The 18606-nt window shown below is 31.8% G+C and overlaps 1 protein-coding gene across 3 annotated transcripts in view; it reads right to left on the bottom strand.

Annotated features, from left to right (window-relative positions):
- Positions 1-5795: 5795 nt before the first annotated feature.
- The window catches only part of LOC143080084 (basement membrane-specific heparan sulfate proteoglycan core protein-like), a 35366-nt gene continuing 22555 nt past the window's right edge, over positions 5796-18606 (bottom strand). For all 3 annotated transcript variants that reach the window (XM_076255760.1, XM_076255762.1, XM_076255761.1), the window contains 5 exons: positions 17954-17989; positions 15681-15722; positions 12659-12700; positions 11827-11917; positions 5796-8424 (listed from right to left, as the gene is read on the bottom strand). In XM_076255760.1, the coding sequence (XP_076111875.1) occupies positions 8151-8424; positions 11827-11917; positions 12659-12700; positions 15681-15722; positions 17954-17989 (485 nt within the window). In that variant the 3' untranslated portion in view covers positions 5796-8150. The remainder of the gene's footprint in view (positions 8425-11826; positions 11918-12658; positions 12701-15680; positions 15723-17953; positions 17990-18606) is intronic.

Below are 18606 nucleotides of genomic sequence, written 5' to 3'. Positions count from 1 at the left end.
CAAACAACACATTTTTGAAATCAATTATTCAAAAAGTTCACTTGAAAGTATTTGGATTCAAATATTAATGACGATCTGCAAAAAAATCTGCATAATACTGAAACTCATCAAATTAAACCAAGCTTTCAAGTGGTCTAATTAATTCGAATATATGACTTAATTATTTTTATTATCAATTCAGTTGCTGGTTGAGCCTTGAAACAAATCTAATATGGGCATTTATAGGACCGGCATTGCTTGTAGTTTTGGTACGTATCGAAAGTAAAGGTAGGGATTATATCTATTCGAATTCAGTTCTACTAACTTATGAATATAATTTGTCACAAACAGTCTATACCGTAGACATAAACACCTGCTTTCATTCTGTATATTGCGGACACCAAGTGGCACTTTATCATTTGCCTATTGACTTCATATAATTGTGACAACAATGCCACCCGCCTTTCTTAGAATGTGAAATATCGAGTTAAACCATGCACCGGGTTTGTACTAGCATGTACACAGGACGGGTGCCCTTCTCGAGGACCTTGATATCAATCACAGTTTTTGTTTGTGTGTTGTGTTGCTCAGTCTTTAGTTTTATATGTTGTGCTTTGCGTATCGTTATTAGTATATTCATCGTTTTTCGTTTTATTGCCATATTGTCCGCTTATTTGGTTTGATGAGTTCAAATATTCTTTTGGTATCTTTTACCTCTCTACTCTTAAAAAAACCTTGCCATAAACATGTGTGCAGTACGTGATCTCATAAATTCGGACGAAACGTGCATATCCCAACAGTACACAGGTGCTGTGTTATCTTTTTTTTTTTTAACAAAATCATTGTGTATTGCAGATTAACGTTGTTATATTTGTTATAATGGTACATAAAATGTTGACTAGTAGGGGAATAGCTGGAAAAACACTTAAGGAGAAATCTAAGTAAGTTAATACATTACTTTTCATTTTAGAGTTGTTTTAAATATTTTATAAAACGTTCCCTGGAATGAAAACAAAATGTTAACAAACCCTGCACAATAATGATAAACAGCATAGCCTATATAATAAGGAAAGAAACTTAGGAATAAACACACATAACTCATACAATATGAATATTTATTTAATTCTTGTAGTCATAATCAGTTCACCCGAAAAGTGAAAGGAGTACAGAAAAGGCTAAGAAAATTTAATAGCAATCTAGCTACATTATGTATGACTAATATTAAGATATATCGAAGGAAATATATAGAAAACTAATATGAGAATGAAATTGATATCTGCTTTTAATCTTATATTCCAAATGTGTTTGAAATGCATCGCTACTATTCAATTCAATTTAAAAACTTTTATTTCGTCTGCTCCAGGATTGGTTTGAAAAGTATTTGCATTATTTTGCCATTGTTTGGAGTAACATGGGTACTTGGTGCGGTTTCTGTGAATGATGATTTGGTCATGTTCCAATACCTATTTGCAATTTTCAACTCTCTACAGGTATTATTTATTTATCTACAAGGGTATCTTTAACAACTGCATTTTTTGTCTATAATGTCAATTTCAATTAAAAGATATTGACATATATCCCAAAAGATACATTACGGTCGTACCTGAACATGCTTTAGAGACCTCGATAAAGAATATGATAATCTAAAATAATGAAAATAAACGACTCAAATCAACAATTCACTAGTTTTAATGTCACTGTAACAATTGTGTTGTATGATACGATTTAGCTGTGTTTTAACTAACTCGCAACATGCCTTGCGCAATAAGAATAGTCGTAAGATTAAACCGATTTCGTCCTGTGTCCAATCGTTTTATATTCACGGTTGTGACATTTCGACAAGTGTCGATTCGTATTGCAGGAGATCCACGGGTAGCAGGTAATGCTCTTTCGTCTCGCTCCTGTAAGAGTTAAAAGAATTACGTCAGTTTTTGTTGCTTTCCTTGATTTGTATCTGCTCGATCGATGATGAGATTTAGATATACACACAACTGTTGACAATTACAATTGATGTAACCTGCTAAAAATCCAACTCAATGTTAAACATCATTTTTGCTTTTGTATAATCATCAGTCATCGCGGAACATTTAAAGTTAGAATAATTATTTAATTCAGAATGAAAATAGATGTATTAAACGGAGATTTATATTTTTAAAACAGGGTTTCTTTATTTGTTTGTTCCACTGTTTTTATAATAAGCAGGTGAGTGTAACATAGAAGAAATACTTTAATGGAAAATAACTATTTAAGTTTTTTGTACCAATAGTCGAATGACCGCAATCAAAACAAGCTTATTCACATCATTATATCGTCGTGTTTGTAGCCTCATTTGTTAACTTCCCATTACTATTGATATACTTCGAAATGACGTGTTAAATCATTCATGAACAAGACACAAGACGAATCCGTGAAACTTGTATTAACATTGTACATGTGTTGTAATTTGTTTTATCTGTCACTCTTATCGGAGTAGTCAGGGATGAGGTACTGAAATGACGATGATTTCTTAAAAAGCAAGTGCAAATTAAATGTTAAAAAATTAGTATCACATCTTTATTTACGAACATAAAGTCTCACAACTACATAACAATTAAATAAAAGAAAAATACATTTGATTACACATATATCCTTATTTTACTATTACGTTTATACATAAGAGTGATCTCTAATTATAAGATTAATTGGCAAATGTCTTCAAATGGAAATGTTTGAATTAAAAAAAACCTGTACAAAAAAGAAAATAGAAAAATGACATAAATGATGATTAGCATTTAAAGTAAAGTATACTAAAACTTACAATAATGGTGAGTGTTTCTATTTCATATTGCACTTATCTCTTCTAAAGATAAATTTCTCTACGTGTGCATATATGTGTGTTAGTCAAGTTGTTGTTCACGTTTATTTGCAACCGAATGGTTGCTAACTGTAATGGTTCAACAACATTAACACTTACCATTTATGTATTGAATATTCGTCTGATATTAACATTGAACGATTATATTCCTTATTTTGAATATTTGAGTGATCCTGGATTTGAATGCAGATAGGGTGATGCATGCATTTAAGGACGCACTATTCATTTTGAAGTAAATTGAATCGTTTCTCTTGGAGTCATTGAATTAGTTTTATTTGGTTATTATACATGAACAAGAGCATTCAAGTGGATATTTCTGTGATCTAATTCTATTTGCGGACAAAATTAAAAATGGAATTCTCATTTATACCAAAAAGCAACGCCAAAAAAAATTGTTAAAAAAAAATTGGTTAAAAAACATTAATATTGCAGGCCTAGAAAATATCTTGATATTTATATATCATTGAAAAATGACAAAAATGCAATAATCTAATGAGCTTTCAGTAGATTTTTTTTAATGTTTTTATACTATCTTTTATTCTCATTGTTTCCATGTTGTACTTTGTGTAAATAAAATCTTTGCAAGCTTATATTCATTTAACACTTCAAATATTTTTATGTTATACTGTGCTTAGGTCAGACAAGGTTACAATCATTTTCAGAGACGTCGAAAATCAAACCGTCTGGATTCTAAACTATCTACCAATTTAACTAATACTGTGAGTATATGAATATCTGAATAAGCAAAATTTAAAAACAGACATGAAGATTTATGCTGATTCAATAACAAATCACCATACTATAATCAACAAGGATATTTTCACATATTCAAACAAAATTAAAAAAATGTTTTTTTTTGTCTGATTAATGCCATTTACGGTAAATAACGATTATATTTTTATCTTTTTTTCTCATTTATCACATGCAGATTTATTTTCGATTTATGAGTTTGACTGTCCCTTTGGTATCTTTCGTCCCTCTTTTCTCTCACTACACAAAAGATAATAAAAAGAAAAACCGAAAACCACGGTTAATTAAAAAAGAAGTCCATTTAAAGAGTGACGAAAGGTATCAGAGGGACAGGCAAACTCATTAATCGAAAATAAACTGACAACGTCATGGCTAAAAATGAATAAAGACAATCAGACAAACAATAGTACATATGACATAACATAGGAAACTAAAGAATAAGCAACACGAACCGCCACAAAAAAATCTAGGGGTGATCTCAGGTGCTCTGGAAGGGTAAGCAGATCCTGCTCCACATGTGGCACCCGTCGTGTTGCTTATGTGATTACAAATCCGGTAAATAGTCTTATTCCTTAAGATCACATTCATGAAAGGGAAGGGGAGTGTAAATACGACGTAAGGAACATATCCGATATCATTTGTGAAACGGTTATTCCATAACGGTCAACCAACTCGTGATGGCGTCCGTGAAATTTACGAAGAGGTGATTTCAACTTCACCACTTGAAATTCTTGGTTTAATAGCTTTCTTGTGAGCAGCAACCCTCTATCGAGAAAATCATGATAGAAACAGCAACCCTCTATTAAGAAAATCATGTAAGGAAAATGCAAGCACAATGTTTCACTATATCAACCAACGAAACGAACGAACAACAAATATCATATTCTTGACTTGGTCCGATATTTTCCGAAAACTGGGATAAACCCGGTAATATAACTTATGTACCTCTTACTTGTATGGCAGTTGTTTAAACTAAGTATGTTTGTTCTACCATTTAAATTCAGACATTGTCCAATTGTCAACTTAGGACATCCTTTGAAATAGTACGATCACAATTATGAAACACAAGTCTGCTCTGTTTTTTTCTCTCGTTTATATATTTATTTCCACTTGAAACGCATGAGGTTGAACATTTTCCAAAATAGTTCGGTATCGAGAATCACTGAAAATACATTATTTGTCAAAAATGCGGAACTGAGGAAGTGAATTGTTTTCCGATTAAAACGTCTTAGTATACGGATAATCGGAAATGATAAAAAAACTGCATTCTAAACTAGCAATAAGATTCAGGGATAATGTTCAATTAGAAAATAAAAAAATATTAGACATTTGATAACATGGGAAAGTGAGCATTGATATAAAACATCATTAAAAATGACATGAATGTTAATGTGCCTTCATGGGCTCCGGGAGTACCGATTTTTTTTTATCCTAGACCATTGTGCATCGTTATCCTGTCTTATAAGCTGTAACTTAGATAACCAAATTATAATAAAAGAAAGCGAATATTTAAATCTGCAACAGATCGTGTAAACTGTCAACCGAAAGCTGCGGAAACCGTTAGCTACATCAAAGAAATAAAAGAAGATAGAAAACAATTACTTAATGTATTACCAGTATACGTATGTCTGGCTTATTGAAAATATAGACACGTTTCTTCAATTTTTTGGTTTATTGTCTAAAAGTTTTTCATTCCGTCTTTTTGCTATCAATTATAATTTCTATGATTTTTTTTAATATAGGACAACACAAAAAGGACAACAAAATATTAACAACAATATATGTGCTCGAAGGAAGAATCACAGGAAAGAATGTAACAAACCATTTCAATCCCATCAGGTGCTACTTGGAAAGTACACACCAATTGTATTACATGTAATTCATACTTTGATGATTGAATTGGTTATTTGAATAAGTTGTACACTTCTGGTCGTTTTTTTAATATGCCTACTGTAATGTTGTTCATTTTTTATTATTGATAAGGGTGTGTTTATGTTTGTGTGTTTTGTGTATGTTGTGTGTTTGTGTGTGTGTTGTTTGAATCGTTTTATTTTCACACAAACTAATGAATAAGGGCAGCAGTAGAGTTATCACTGTTTGAAATTCATTAATCGATTGAGAAAAAGACCAAATCTAGGTTATCATATTATAAACCAAAACTGTGGGAAACACATCAAATATAAGAGAACTACTACACAACAGAAAAAAAAAAATAAAATGTAACACACACATATAAACGAACTTTAATATAACCATTGCCATTTTCTTGACTTGATACAGGACAATGTGATAAAACAAAATTGTGGATTGAACCTCGTTTTGTGGCATGCAAAACCTCCCGCTTTTATGGCAATGTTAAATATAACAATAAAATGACAACATTACATGATAGGACTACACTACATATGTATGGGAAAACATATAGGTCAGAGAAACACGTGAATAATAGCTAAAAAACATGCCAGGTTAACAATTTAACACGCCAAACGCGCGTTTCGTCCACCCAAGACTAACCAGTGACGCTCTGATAAAAAAGTTCAAAAACCCCCCAAAAAAGGGTACAAAGTTGAAGAGCATTGAGGACCTAAAGGCCCAAAATGTTGTGCCCAATACGGCTATGATTTTCTGCTTGGGATAAGAACATCTTTATTATTTGTTATTATCTTACTTTGGCAAAAATTTTTTTTTATAGAATTGACTGAATAACAGATATAAAGATATCTAAGTGTAAATATTGTATATGCATTTTAGATAGTCTCTCATAACTCTTTTGAGAGTGGCTCTTGTATGTTTTGTGCTGTTGTTTTATTAACTATTTGTATGTTTTATATAATAAAGAGGTGATACTTTAATGAAATATTGTCTTGTCTATAAATTATAAAACCGCTGACTAACTACAAAATGAAAACAGATAATGAAAACTTTTCATATATACATTCAATTATTCTTCTTATGATGCAATGGCGACAACTTGTTTTGAAATCCGGAGGCATCTAAAATCAGTACACCGTACACAAAGTAATCAGTACAACATGTAACGCCTAATTTACCTCAGCTTAAAGGAGAAGATATACATTTGATCACGATTGAATAGTTAAAACGGATTTTTTTTTATCTATATCAGTGCTTATCTGCTATATATTTTTAATTATTTTCCATAGTATTCGATAACAAACACGTTTTCAAATGCAAAAACATAACATCATTAATAGGATACAAAATGTATTGGTCGGTAAAGGTTTGTCTAAAGGAGTGGCAAATTTTAATAACGATTGCAACATTATACACATGTTTAGATTATACCAGTGCAAATCTGTACAAATATTGAATGGTTACTAGCTTCACAGGATGAAAGCAAGTACTTACTCCGTTCTGCCAAAATAATTAGCAGCAACTGTGAAACTAAATCTGTAAAATGTACACTTTGTGTCAAAAATCTGATGTTTTAACACGAAATTTCATTTTTATAAAATAAATACATTCTTTTTAATTATTCATTTTATAAACACTGTATAAAATGTTGTAAAACTTTTGATTTGAAATGATTATCTTATAAAAAAAATGTTAAGCATGCTTTTCTCAGTTTTTCACTATTTTTGACAAATTACTTGTCTTTAAATAATAAAGAGAGGCGACAAACAGTAGAATTATACTTAAACGCATTAATCAAAGTTTACGGCAACGCCATGGCGATAAACGAAAAACGACATCAAAGACAGACAACATTATATGAAACACAACACATGAAACTAAAGGCAGAGCAGCAAGAGTTCTACCTAAAACGGATAATACCATTTTGAAATTAATGTTGCGTTTAAATTGTTTTGTTACACTGTCCTTCCCTTGATTACGATACAAAAGTATAACAATAGATACTGTGTACAAAAATATATGTAAAAAGGAATGATTTCTCTTTTCAAATTATGCATTTTTAATGGACAGTGATATTAATTACTTTGGAACCGTGTTACAGCGTTTTCATATACAAAACTAATTAGCTACGTCTCTCTGTGTTGGTGTGTAGGTAAGCTAAGTACAATACAACATAATTGTAACCATGCCGGGCTTTGTTGTGTTATTATATATATTATACAGTCAATCACCCTCTGAAATGAAATATTGTAAATATACAATTTATAATCGTACCGTGGGTTCTTTAAATTCCGAAAACAGCAACATGAACAGAGCTTCCCACGATTAGAATATTTTCACTGGGAACATATCTAGCAATTTTATTTATGGCATTATGCAGTTAATACCTTCTGATTTACCCTTCATTTAATTATTTTAAAGCCAAACTTCAATGCGTTTAAACTAGATAAGTCCAAAAATTCAATGTCAGCTATAGAATACTAGTATTTAACTTGTAAATAACGAATTGTTGTAAAGCATTTGACAAATGTTGTCACCCTTTCTGATTATGTTTACATATTCTATTCCTATATAATTCTTGATTTATGATATAAGAAAAATAACATATACACTCGAAACAACACACACATATTACGAAACATAGAATGTAACACAAGTTTCCAAAATATATTGGTCCTTGAGTTCAATCGAGGCATCACACATTAAGGTCAGAAACTTTCCCGATAGGTAATAACTTTGGTCTGCCAAGTAAATATGTGTCGGTTGTAAATTGTCGGTTATCTATCGGTGGTAGCAATTGAAACTGTTTTGTTTCACCGCTTTCAAGCTCTCTGGGAAATGCATAACCCTCTTCGATGGTATCTTGCTCAACAGGAAGATTATTCATTTGTGTAACGTTCGATTCTTTCAACGTTGGATGGACCACACTAGAGCGTCTCGAAACTTTGTCAATTGATCGAGAATACCTTCTGTAAAAATCCAGGAGAATATATTATAATTTTTACAACATTATTGTCAATTACAATGTTAAAGAGAACAAGAACGATATATACGAATATCATCTGTTTTTGAATTAATCAGTTCTCTATAATTGTCCTCGGATCTCGGTACTTAAGTTATTTTACTTTAAAGTTATTCTAAAAACTATCCAAGTTCACTTTCTCGGTTCATAAAAATACACGTTTTCAACTGTAAATAAAACATAGCTTCAAAAGTACACAAATGGCACACACAACCGGAAATGTATGTGTGACCGTAGAATGCAAACAATTTACATGAAAGAATGCAAAAGAGTAAATGCGTGCTAATATTGGTCAATAAGTCGCAATATATAAAAATTGTAGTCTAGCTTCAAAACAAAATTGAGAATGGAAATGAGGAATGTGTCAAAGAAACAACAACCCGACGATAGAACAGACAACAGCAGCAGGTCAGGTATAAGTCTTCAATGCAGCGAAAAAATCCCGCATCCGGAGGCGTCCTTCATCCGGCCATCAAAACAAATATATATACTAGTTCAGTGATGATGAACGCGATTCTTAACTGCAAATTATACACAAGAAACTAAACTGAAAATAATAAAAGCATACCTGACGTCACGTATACCTAGTAACCTCCTCTTTTCATTCAAGCGTACTGCAATTCACTTGTTTAATCCACAAAGTGTTTGATATATTTTTGAAGAAATACTTAAACATTAAAATACTGACTATTGAACCGCAGCCTTTAATCTTGGAATTAAACTATGCTGAAACTAGCATGTCTGATGACAATCTAGACAAATCAGTTGTTACAACAATAGAATAAGCTACCAAGTTGAAATTAGACATGCTCATAAGGAAGTTGAAAATGACAACCCTTACGAAACCAAAACGAATTCTTCACAAAACGTATGTCGATAGTACGACCGACCAAAATCACCAAAACTTAAGAACATTTTTATAAAAATGCAAGTGGAAGGGCAGTAAACGAATATGAAACTTGCATTAACAACACTGAATGCGTACAGCAGCGACAACTCAAAAAGAAAAATCTGTCAACACTAGAAAGAACGCAACAACAAAAAAGTAACAGCAAAACCAAAAGAAGTAAAAAAAAATTGAACGTGAAAAGAAAATTGTTAGTCAGAAACATTCAAAACCAGGAATTACTACAGGTGTTTATGGGTCACTCGAAATTTAAGACAGCTGTAAACTAACTGATTTTGATGATGACGGGTATAACATTCCATGTTGCATCTGCAATCGAAGATATCAAAAAAAAGATCACTGGACAAATCCTCGCTTCAGTAACTGGAAAGTACATGATACATCGCTATTTATATAGGTATCCGATTCGACCCTGCTATTTGATACGTGAAAAATAAAATTGACTGGAATGATATAATTTTTAATCTTAACCATTATCCCATATTATTTATATATCAATTTAAATTATTTAATTCGTCGTTTATACGTCATACCGGCTTATGAATAGGACCTCGTAATTTTTGGACTATAGATGTCACCTCTATGTATAGATAGTTACAGCATATGTTTAAACTAATACTTCGTCCTTGTTCATACACCAACAATGTGAAACATGCCAACCATAGACTTTTGAAACCTATAGGGAACTGATGACGTAGTACTTAGCATTACATAAACGTGTAAAATTACAAAATGTAGGGTTTCAAGGGGACAGCAGGTTTTGGGAAAATGAAGTTTTAATAATCGACAATCGTATTCTTATTGAAGTTCTTTCTTTTTAATAGCAATGTCTACCATTATTTTTTGTTGTTCTATCTATTTCATTCTTTATAACTATAACGGAATTTTCATGGGGACTAACTGTGCACTACGAATTTTATCTGTAATTTTATGAGTTTTAAAACAATTAGCCAAGACCCATCTTAACAACATCTGATTCAACAATTAATAATTGATATTTAGATGATTTATTAGCTCTCAATAATGACGACTTTATTATGTACACTGAAGAGATTTATTCTGCAGAACTGACTTTAAATAAAGCTAGGACAATGTAGTAACAATGAACACTGCCCTTTCCTTTATCTTGATATCTATATCTTTGAGGTGAAGCTTTATACCAAAATTTTTGATAAAAAATATGATTTTTAGATGTAGACGTTCCTTTGTCACGATCGTATGGTGTTTATATATCTCAACTTGTACGAAAAATTCGTACACCTGGAGTTTAGATATCACAAACTAGTCTACACATTTAGTGAAAGTACAAGGACATTATTCGTAAATATAAATCAACATGCAGACATCTTATGCTTTCAGGTATTTCACATCCAAAATGTATGGTTATATTCTTTACAAAGCACAAACATTTCGGCATAAACTTCAAAAGCTTACCAAACCTTTAAACAGACTTATTCGGAAAGGAAAAAGTTACAATACTATGGTCAAATCATTCAAGATTGCATATTTTGGTATGTACATTGATTTAATCATAGGGTGTTTTCATCAGAAACAAACACATTTATTCTAAAGTGAGTTGTACGCATGAACTGGTTATGTTCTCAATTATGATATACTGGTATGATACTAAACCCCTAACGGGAGGTATTGTACTTGCTTGTCATATGATGAAGACATAATCTTTAAATCCGATTAATTTAGGTGCGTAGCTGTCATGTCAGTCGCTGCTAGAAATCCCTTGTTAATCATATGTATCATCGTCGTTTTGCTCAGTTTCTTTTGTAACTTATTCTGAATTCGGACTCGAACTCCTTTTAAACTGAGTTTTACTTTGCGTTTTGCTATTTTATTTTCCATTCTACATTGGCTAAAGGTATAGGGAAGGGTTGAGAACTCACAAAACATGTTTACTCCTGCAGCATTTTGGGCTTGCTTCAAAAGCCTCTGATCTGACTAACTATTGTATATTTTAAGTTAATTTTTATGTTTTAGAGTTTAGAGTGACGTCCATTACTATTTGATTAGTACACAATTTTATTTAGAAGCCTCTGAGAACCTCCTCCGAGTGCGGAATTTTATGGTTGCATTGAGAACCCATTGTGTCTTTTCTTTAGTCGGGTTATTGTCTCTAACAAATTCCCAATTTTCATTTTCAATTGTGTTACTAAATGCAAATTCTACTGAGCTTTCAGTAGATGGGGATTTTTTTTGTACTGGAATCTTAAACTTCATTATCTGCATCAATCCGATCTGCATTTGGAATATTTGTGTACAGGGAGGTGACTTCCATAGAGACAAACTGTGGTGTCTGCAGGAATAGAATTTGGGACCTGTATTTTTCTAAGGTAATCTTTCATGTGAGATGGCAAGCCTTTAACGTGAATGTATTGAAAAATAATATGCCGATCACAGACAATACGCTTGTCGGTTCTTCATACTTACTTATATTTATCTCTTACAAGTTGTGCTGTAAAAGTAACCATCATCAAGCCAATTATAGTTCCAAGAACAGCAGGTACAATAACTTGATTGCCTAGAGCATATAAAGAATAACTCTTGTAACATGAAATTGAATACTCCTCTTTGATCATCGAGTGAGTTAACTGTAGTAAAGTTATATATAGAGGAGTGCAGTGATTGGACGTTTTTGTTTTCAGTTATTGAACTATAGGTGCAATACATGTAGCTGATTAAGAAAAAGTCGCTTATTTTTTTAGAGTAAACGAGATGAACAATTTATCTCATGACCACACTAAACAGAAATATTAACCTGGATCAAAATTTATATATTAAGCATTTTAGCACTGTTGTATCGTTTTAACATTCAAAATGCAGATTTAAGTAAAAACGCAATTAAATGCGACTTTAAATGCAAAAGATCAGCTTTGAACTAATGTCAGTTACTTCGTGCCATCTTAGAGATTAGGGACTTTCGATTTTGATTTTTTTCGGAGTTAATTTTTTTTGTGATTTTTATTTCTGAACTGTGTCTTTTTTCTTTATGTTAATATTTTTTATCGTGTATTCTTATGTTGTTCTATGTCAACCTTATTCCAAGTGAAGAAAGTGAAGTCTTCTTCCTCCGACATTTGAACCTCCCCCACCTCCCCACAAAAAAACCCCTGTAAATCCAGATTTGAGTGTATTCATCATTTGACTCTGAATAATAGATAACAATGCGACATTAACTAATTGTACATCACTAACAACAAAAAAGATTTAACGTAAACAGAAAACATACAACTTATCAAATAATGAGGAAATGAGAATTTACCTGAACATTCTTTCATCGTAGTATCTTGAAAGGCGTTTCTTACTAAAATATACATTCGAAAATAACTGATAAAAGATTTAATCGCAGAGCTCATAAAAATGCTGTGTAAGGTTTAATATGAGGCAGGCACTACCTGTGAAAGGGGACGAAGTCTGTATGATTTTTTTTTAATTCAAACATATTAAAAAAAAAAAGAAACGGAAATACCATAACGTTCCCATTTTGGTTCTGTTGTTATAGATTTTAGTTGTGATGTTAATTTCAGTAATGACGTCATATTCAATGTGAACAAAGAAATCCTGTCATCAGGTAACGTTTTGTTTTCATTTCAAACAATTATTTTAAATGAATTTGTTTTGAGTTCTTTCCTATATTACTGATAAATAAATATTCTATTAAAAGTCTCAGGCAAACAGAACAGGAAAAAGGTAGCAGAGTTCTGCGCAGATGCAGGGAATTGGAAAAGTCTGAAAAAATGTTCACGATTTTAAGGTCATCAGAAAAATGAAAATTTCGGGATTCTAAAATTATGCTTTTTTTTTTTTTTTTTTTTTTTTTTTTTTTCTACCGTAATTTGGGACTAAAAAGTGTTATTAAGGTTAAATAGGATGCTGTAGAACTATGTGTAGGTAATACAAATGTCATATTATTAAATCAATTCTTTAAATATAAATAGGAAATATTAAAATAAATTTATCGTTGACCTAGGGTCAATATCTGCGTGTACTCTTTGATCTGCACTTTAGTGTCTTTCTGTCTCTGTTAATGGTTTTGTGCTACATGCCGAATTGCCAAATCAATAATTTTTCAATAAATTTTATAGTTTATCAATATGTTGCGCTGTTTTTCAGTTAACAAAATGATCTTTTTCTTTTGTAATTATATCATCATTTACTACTTCCCCAGTCACACTAGACCACGATTGCACCACGCTTACCGCGATCTAAAAAAATCATATCGGGGTAAAGTCGCGATATGAGTAGCATGAAAATGTAGATTTATGTTGTTTTCACGTCGCTACTACTTCCGCATAACGCTTCTGCAACAATCCCGCAGCGATAATTCCACGATCTGATCACGTTTTTCTAAGACCTAATTACGATTATCACGACCGTACTACGCTCATCACGTTCTCACTACGATTTATCTGATTGCAACACGATCTTACCAGGCTTCTTCTGCGATTATATCAAGCTCTTACTACGATCATTATACGATCTTAGCACGTTCATACTGCAAATTAACTACGCTCTCATCAATAATGTCATCATCATTTTCCACATAGTAGTTTTCCTTTCCATATAATTGTCATTAATACACAGAACTCTCGAAAACAACACACTTGACACAGGCATGCCATCGAAGTCTACCAAAACTCGTGGACGTGGTGGTCGGGATAGAGTCAGAGTCAGATGGGACTCTGAGACAAATTCTGATCCAAAAGAGATGTCGGGTAAACCAATCAAACCTGAATCACAAAGTATTTCAGATCAATGACGCGCAATTGACGATATTTTATTGAAAAATAGTTGGAATGAAACAGATGTGTCAAGTTGGAAATAATGGACATAAGTTCTAAATTACATACAGATCATGATCATTCATACAAGACCACGATTGCACCACGCTTACCACGTTCTTAAATTCATTCAGATCGTGATGATGGCACGAGTTTTCACGATGCTTTTACGTCCTAACTACGCTTCTACGACGACACGGCTACTTTTATACCACATTCTCACCATGCCTCTTCTGCGCCCTCATAACCATTATCACGATCTCACTACAATCATCACGTTCCCACTTCGACCATATTTGATTGCAACACGATCTTAGCACGATTCTACCGCAAATATAGCAAGCTCTTACCACGATCATACTAAGATCATACGTTCATACCGCCTTATTGTCCACATTATTTCAAACATTATGATTTGAGAATAAAGAATGTTTTCTTCAAAGACAATTAATACCAGTTTATTCTCTGGTAAAAGATTAGTGTAAAAAATACTAACATCCCTAACAGGATACGACACCACTTTTTTTCTTAGACATCGGCAACAGAAGATATCGTGTTTTACGATCTTATTGAGTGCATTCATTATTGCGTCTTTGAATAAAGGACAACAACGACAGATTAGTTATTTTTACATCGCCACGATATAGCCTTTTTGTGCTAATGCGCCGTAAAGCAACCAACAATCAATCAATCAATCAATCAAAGTTATTTTTACATTCTAAACAACAAAAAGCCATGGAACCATACATATTTAAGTGCGGTAAAATCGCAAATACTAGTAGATATTGAGCTCCAATTAGACAAAAGCAGTTTTTGCGTTATTAGTTAAGATAATATCTAAAAATATCATTGCCAACAATGGGGTCAACATTTTGTACTTTATATTCTTCAACTTCACCACTAAAACTCTTGGTTTGATAGTATCAACATGAACAACCCATGTAGATGTCTTGAATAAATTACGATATTGGATTGACCTTGATTAATGTTGGTGGCCGTACGTTGAATGATATTTGTTAAAATCCGCTTCAGTTAGACTCGTTTTGCAATAATAAATAATCTAATGGTGTTAAGCACACAGGAAATGGCAATGCACTTTTCACAGTTTGTGTGTGCTAATAAACTTTGTTTTGATTTTAGTAAACACTATGATGTTTTTTTGTCATTATGTCAGCAATTACTAAAGTTTGATTACTAGGTACAGATCTAGATTATTTTCCACAATATGTCAAAATTTCTGATTTTAAATTGGTAACATTTTTTAACACTAGACACATGACCGGTTTATACCCATATGAATGAGTAGTGTAAAAAGTACTAACATCTTCCAACTGATTATGCCATTACATCTACTTTTGTTTACGTTGAAAGATACTGCGAATTTAGATCTTATGGCGTTTAGTCATCATTGCGACTTGAATAATGGATAATATGAGATTAAAAAAAATCAAACCAAACGGCATCCAAAACTATTAACAAAGTATTGAGAAAATGAGAATTTACCTGTGGTTGCTGTCATCGTTGTATCTGGAACAGCGTTATTTACTAAAATATACATTCGAAATTAAATCCAATTAGAAGATTTAACAGAGGTTACAAATAATGTCTTGTCATGTCTTGTCTGTTATTTAATAAGGAAAGCTTTAACAATTAAAATAGAGGTGTACATAAGCATTATAAAATTATGAAGATAGTGAGAAAATTACAAAAAATTGTAATCGTATTTCAAATTAGGGTCATTATGCTATTAAACTATTTATAGGTAATAATAACAATGTCATATCAATAAAACAATCCATGGAAATATATGCCCCGTATTCAGGCGCTGGTGAAATGTTGTTACATAGACAGGAATTGTTCACTATTGAAAATACTGAAATAACTTCTTTTGTTGTTGCTTTCAACCTACGCTCATGTCATTTTTAGTATAGGACAAGATATTTGGCAATTTTAGCGGTATCTTATGTATCCGTTATCTCTGTTGATGGGATAGATACGTTCAACACAGAAACCAAACTTTGATCTGATAAATCAATCAATTTTTAATATTTTTTTATAGTACATTCTTAAGTTGTGCTGTTTTAAAATTGTGCCGGGTAAAGGATTTGTTTAGCGCGAAACAAACAAGCGTATCCCCACATCCTCTTAGTGCCAGTTTCAATATATTCGCCTATAATTTGGTGGTCATCATTGTTTGTTGTCTGTCATATGTTTTTCGTTATAAGCTGTATCAATAATGAAGCAATTGTAAATTCTTTTATGTTTTAGAGGTCTAAAACAAATGACGATATTGGATTGAGCTTGATAAAAAAGGAGGCCAAACGTTGAATGTTATAAATCTGTTGCATTTAGAGACATTTGACAACCAGAAATAATCTCATGGTGTTTAATATACAGGAAATGGCAGAATCAATACACTTTTTACAGTTTCTGTGGGTTAGTAAACCTTGTTTTTTAATTAGTTCATTAATTACAAACGTTTTATAACTATAGTGGCTTACAATATTTTGTGAGGACTACGAATTGACCTTTAAACGATCGTATTGAATCTTGATGTTCAAACATAGGCAGATCGGACATATTTTAATTTTATTTAATGACTACATTAGTTTGGGAATAATTGTTATTAATTTATTCAAATGAGACTGAAAAATGTTCAGATAAACAACAATTTTACCGTTTTTTAAAATGCGTAAAATGTATTTCGGTGTTTCTTTTAGAAAAATTACTTGTTTCGTTGAATAAAACGTCTTAATTGTAAACTTTCTCATCTTTCATCGCAAAAGGCTTTTTAAAATAATTTATCAAGTGTGCATTCGAAAAATATTGTGGAAATAGACGAAGGGGAAATTTGACCTTTCATAACTTTTCTTTCATCTATAAAACATAAAATTGACTCGTCCAGTTTCCAGTTTGATGGTAATTTAAGTTACTATACACATTCGTGCACGTTCTGATTTAATCAATAGTCATGTGTGTAAAGCATACACAGTTTGAAGGTAAACTAAAAAATAACTTTAAGCAATGAAATTGTATAAATTTCAATAACAATGACCGGTCCACACCATAACAAGTGATAGGAGTAAATAAGGTAGGGAGAAACTGTCAGATATTTTAAGTTCATTATTTTGAAATAATTAATAAAAATTAGTCAACCAAAAGTTTTGCTATAATTTCGTAAACTTGTTCTCTATTGGTATAGTTTTTGAACTTTCACTTTAGCATGTTTAAGGCAATAGAAAGGTTGGGCTTCAAAAGTCTACATAATTATTGATGTTATACAGAAAATTCGCCCTTTTAAAACATTAAATGTGCAATAAATAATACATGCATTCAAAGTTAAATCATTTCTTAAAACAATTAAAAAAAATTCATTCTGTTTGATATTATGGTATTGCGCTGGAATAAACAGTGGGATAGCAAACATCGAATTCACACACTAATGGTGCATAGAATTTATACCACTTTGTCCGACTTCCGATTTTAAAGATCTGATATGTTTTCACACAAGATACAACACCGGTTAATACGCATGTCAATGAGTAGGGAAAAACATACTAACATCTCCGACAGGATACCTCATGACATTCTTCTTTATCAGACATTGGAAAATTGATACTGTAATTTCAGATCTTTTTGCTTTCAGTAATTATTGCGTCTTTGAATAATGGATAACAATGTGAGATTAACAATTTGTACGCCCATTACATCAAAACATATTTAAGTCCAACAGTAGACAAACTATTAAACAAAAAAATCAGGAAATGATAAATTACCTGAGGTTTCTGTGATCGTAGTATCTGCGTAGTTCACTAAAAAAAACAATCGAAATCATATTCAAGTCGAAGTACAAGCAGAGATTACAAATAATGATATGTCTAACCTTTTATCTACGTAGGAAAGCTTAAACAATTATTCTGAATAAAAGGAATGTGTACAACAGTATGATACAACAATTAATATTGTGAGACAAATATTTCAAAAATAGGTTTATGATGCTTTTCAACTATTTAAAGGTATTATAAACATAAAAAAACACCGAAAAGACAAACAGATAAATAACAGTAAACAGAACAAAGACTAAACAACACGAAATCCAACAAGACCGGGGTTTATCTCTTGTACTCAAGAATAATAAGCAGATACTGCTCCACATGTGACAACCATCATTTCAATACAAATCCAGTGATAAGTCTGCTTCAATCGATCATTTTTTTGTAATAGAAGACATGAATTATAGTTAAAATATTTGGAACATATCCGTCCGCATCTAGGATACAAATATTCCATGACGGAATATGATATGTTGTGCGGACCAAATCAACTTCACCATATAAAACTTGTGGTTTAAAAGTGTCCCTATGAGCAGCAACCAACTACATAGGAAATCATGATCGAAAGGAATCGCCTGAATTTCTTCCGGGAAATA

This window comes from Mytilus galloprovincialis, chromosome 6 (genome assembly GCF_965363235.1).
Source record: "Mytilus galloprovincialis chromosome 6, xbMytGall1.hap1.1, whole genome shotgun sequence".
Classification (NCBI taxonomy): Eukaryota; Metazoa; Mollusca; class Bivalvia; order Mytilida; family Mytilidae; genus Mytilus; species Mytilus galloprovincialis.
This window is presented reverse-complemented; position numbering and strand designations above follow the sequence as displayed.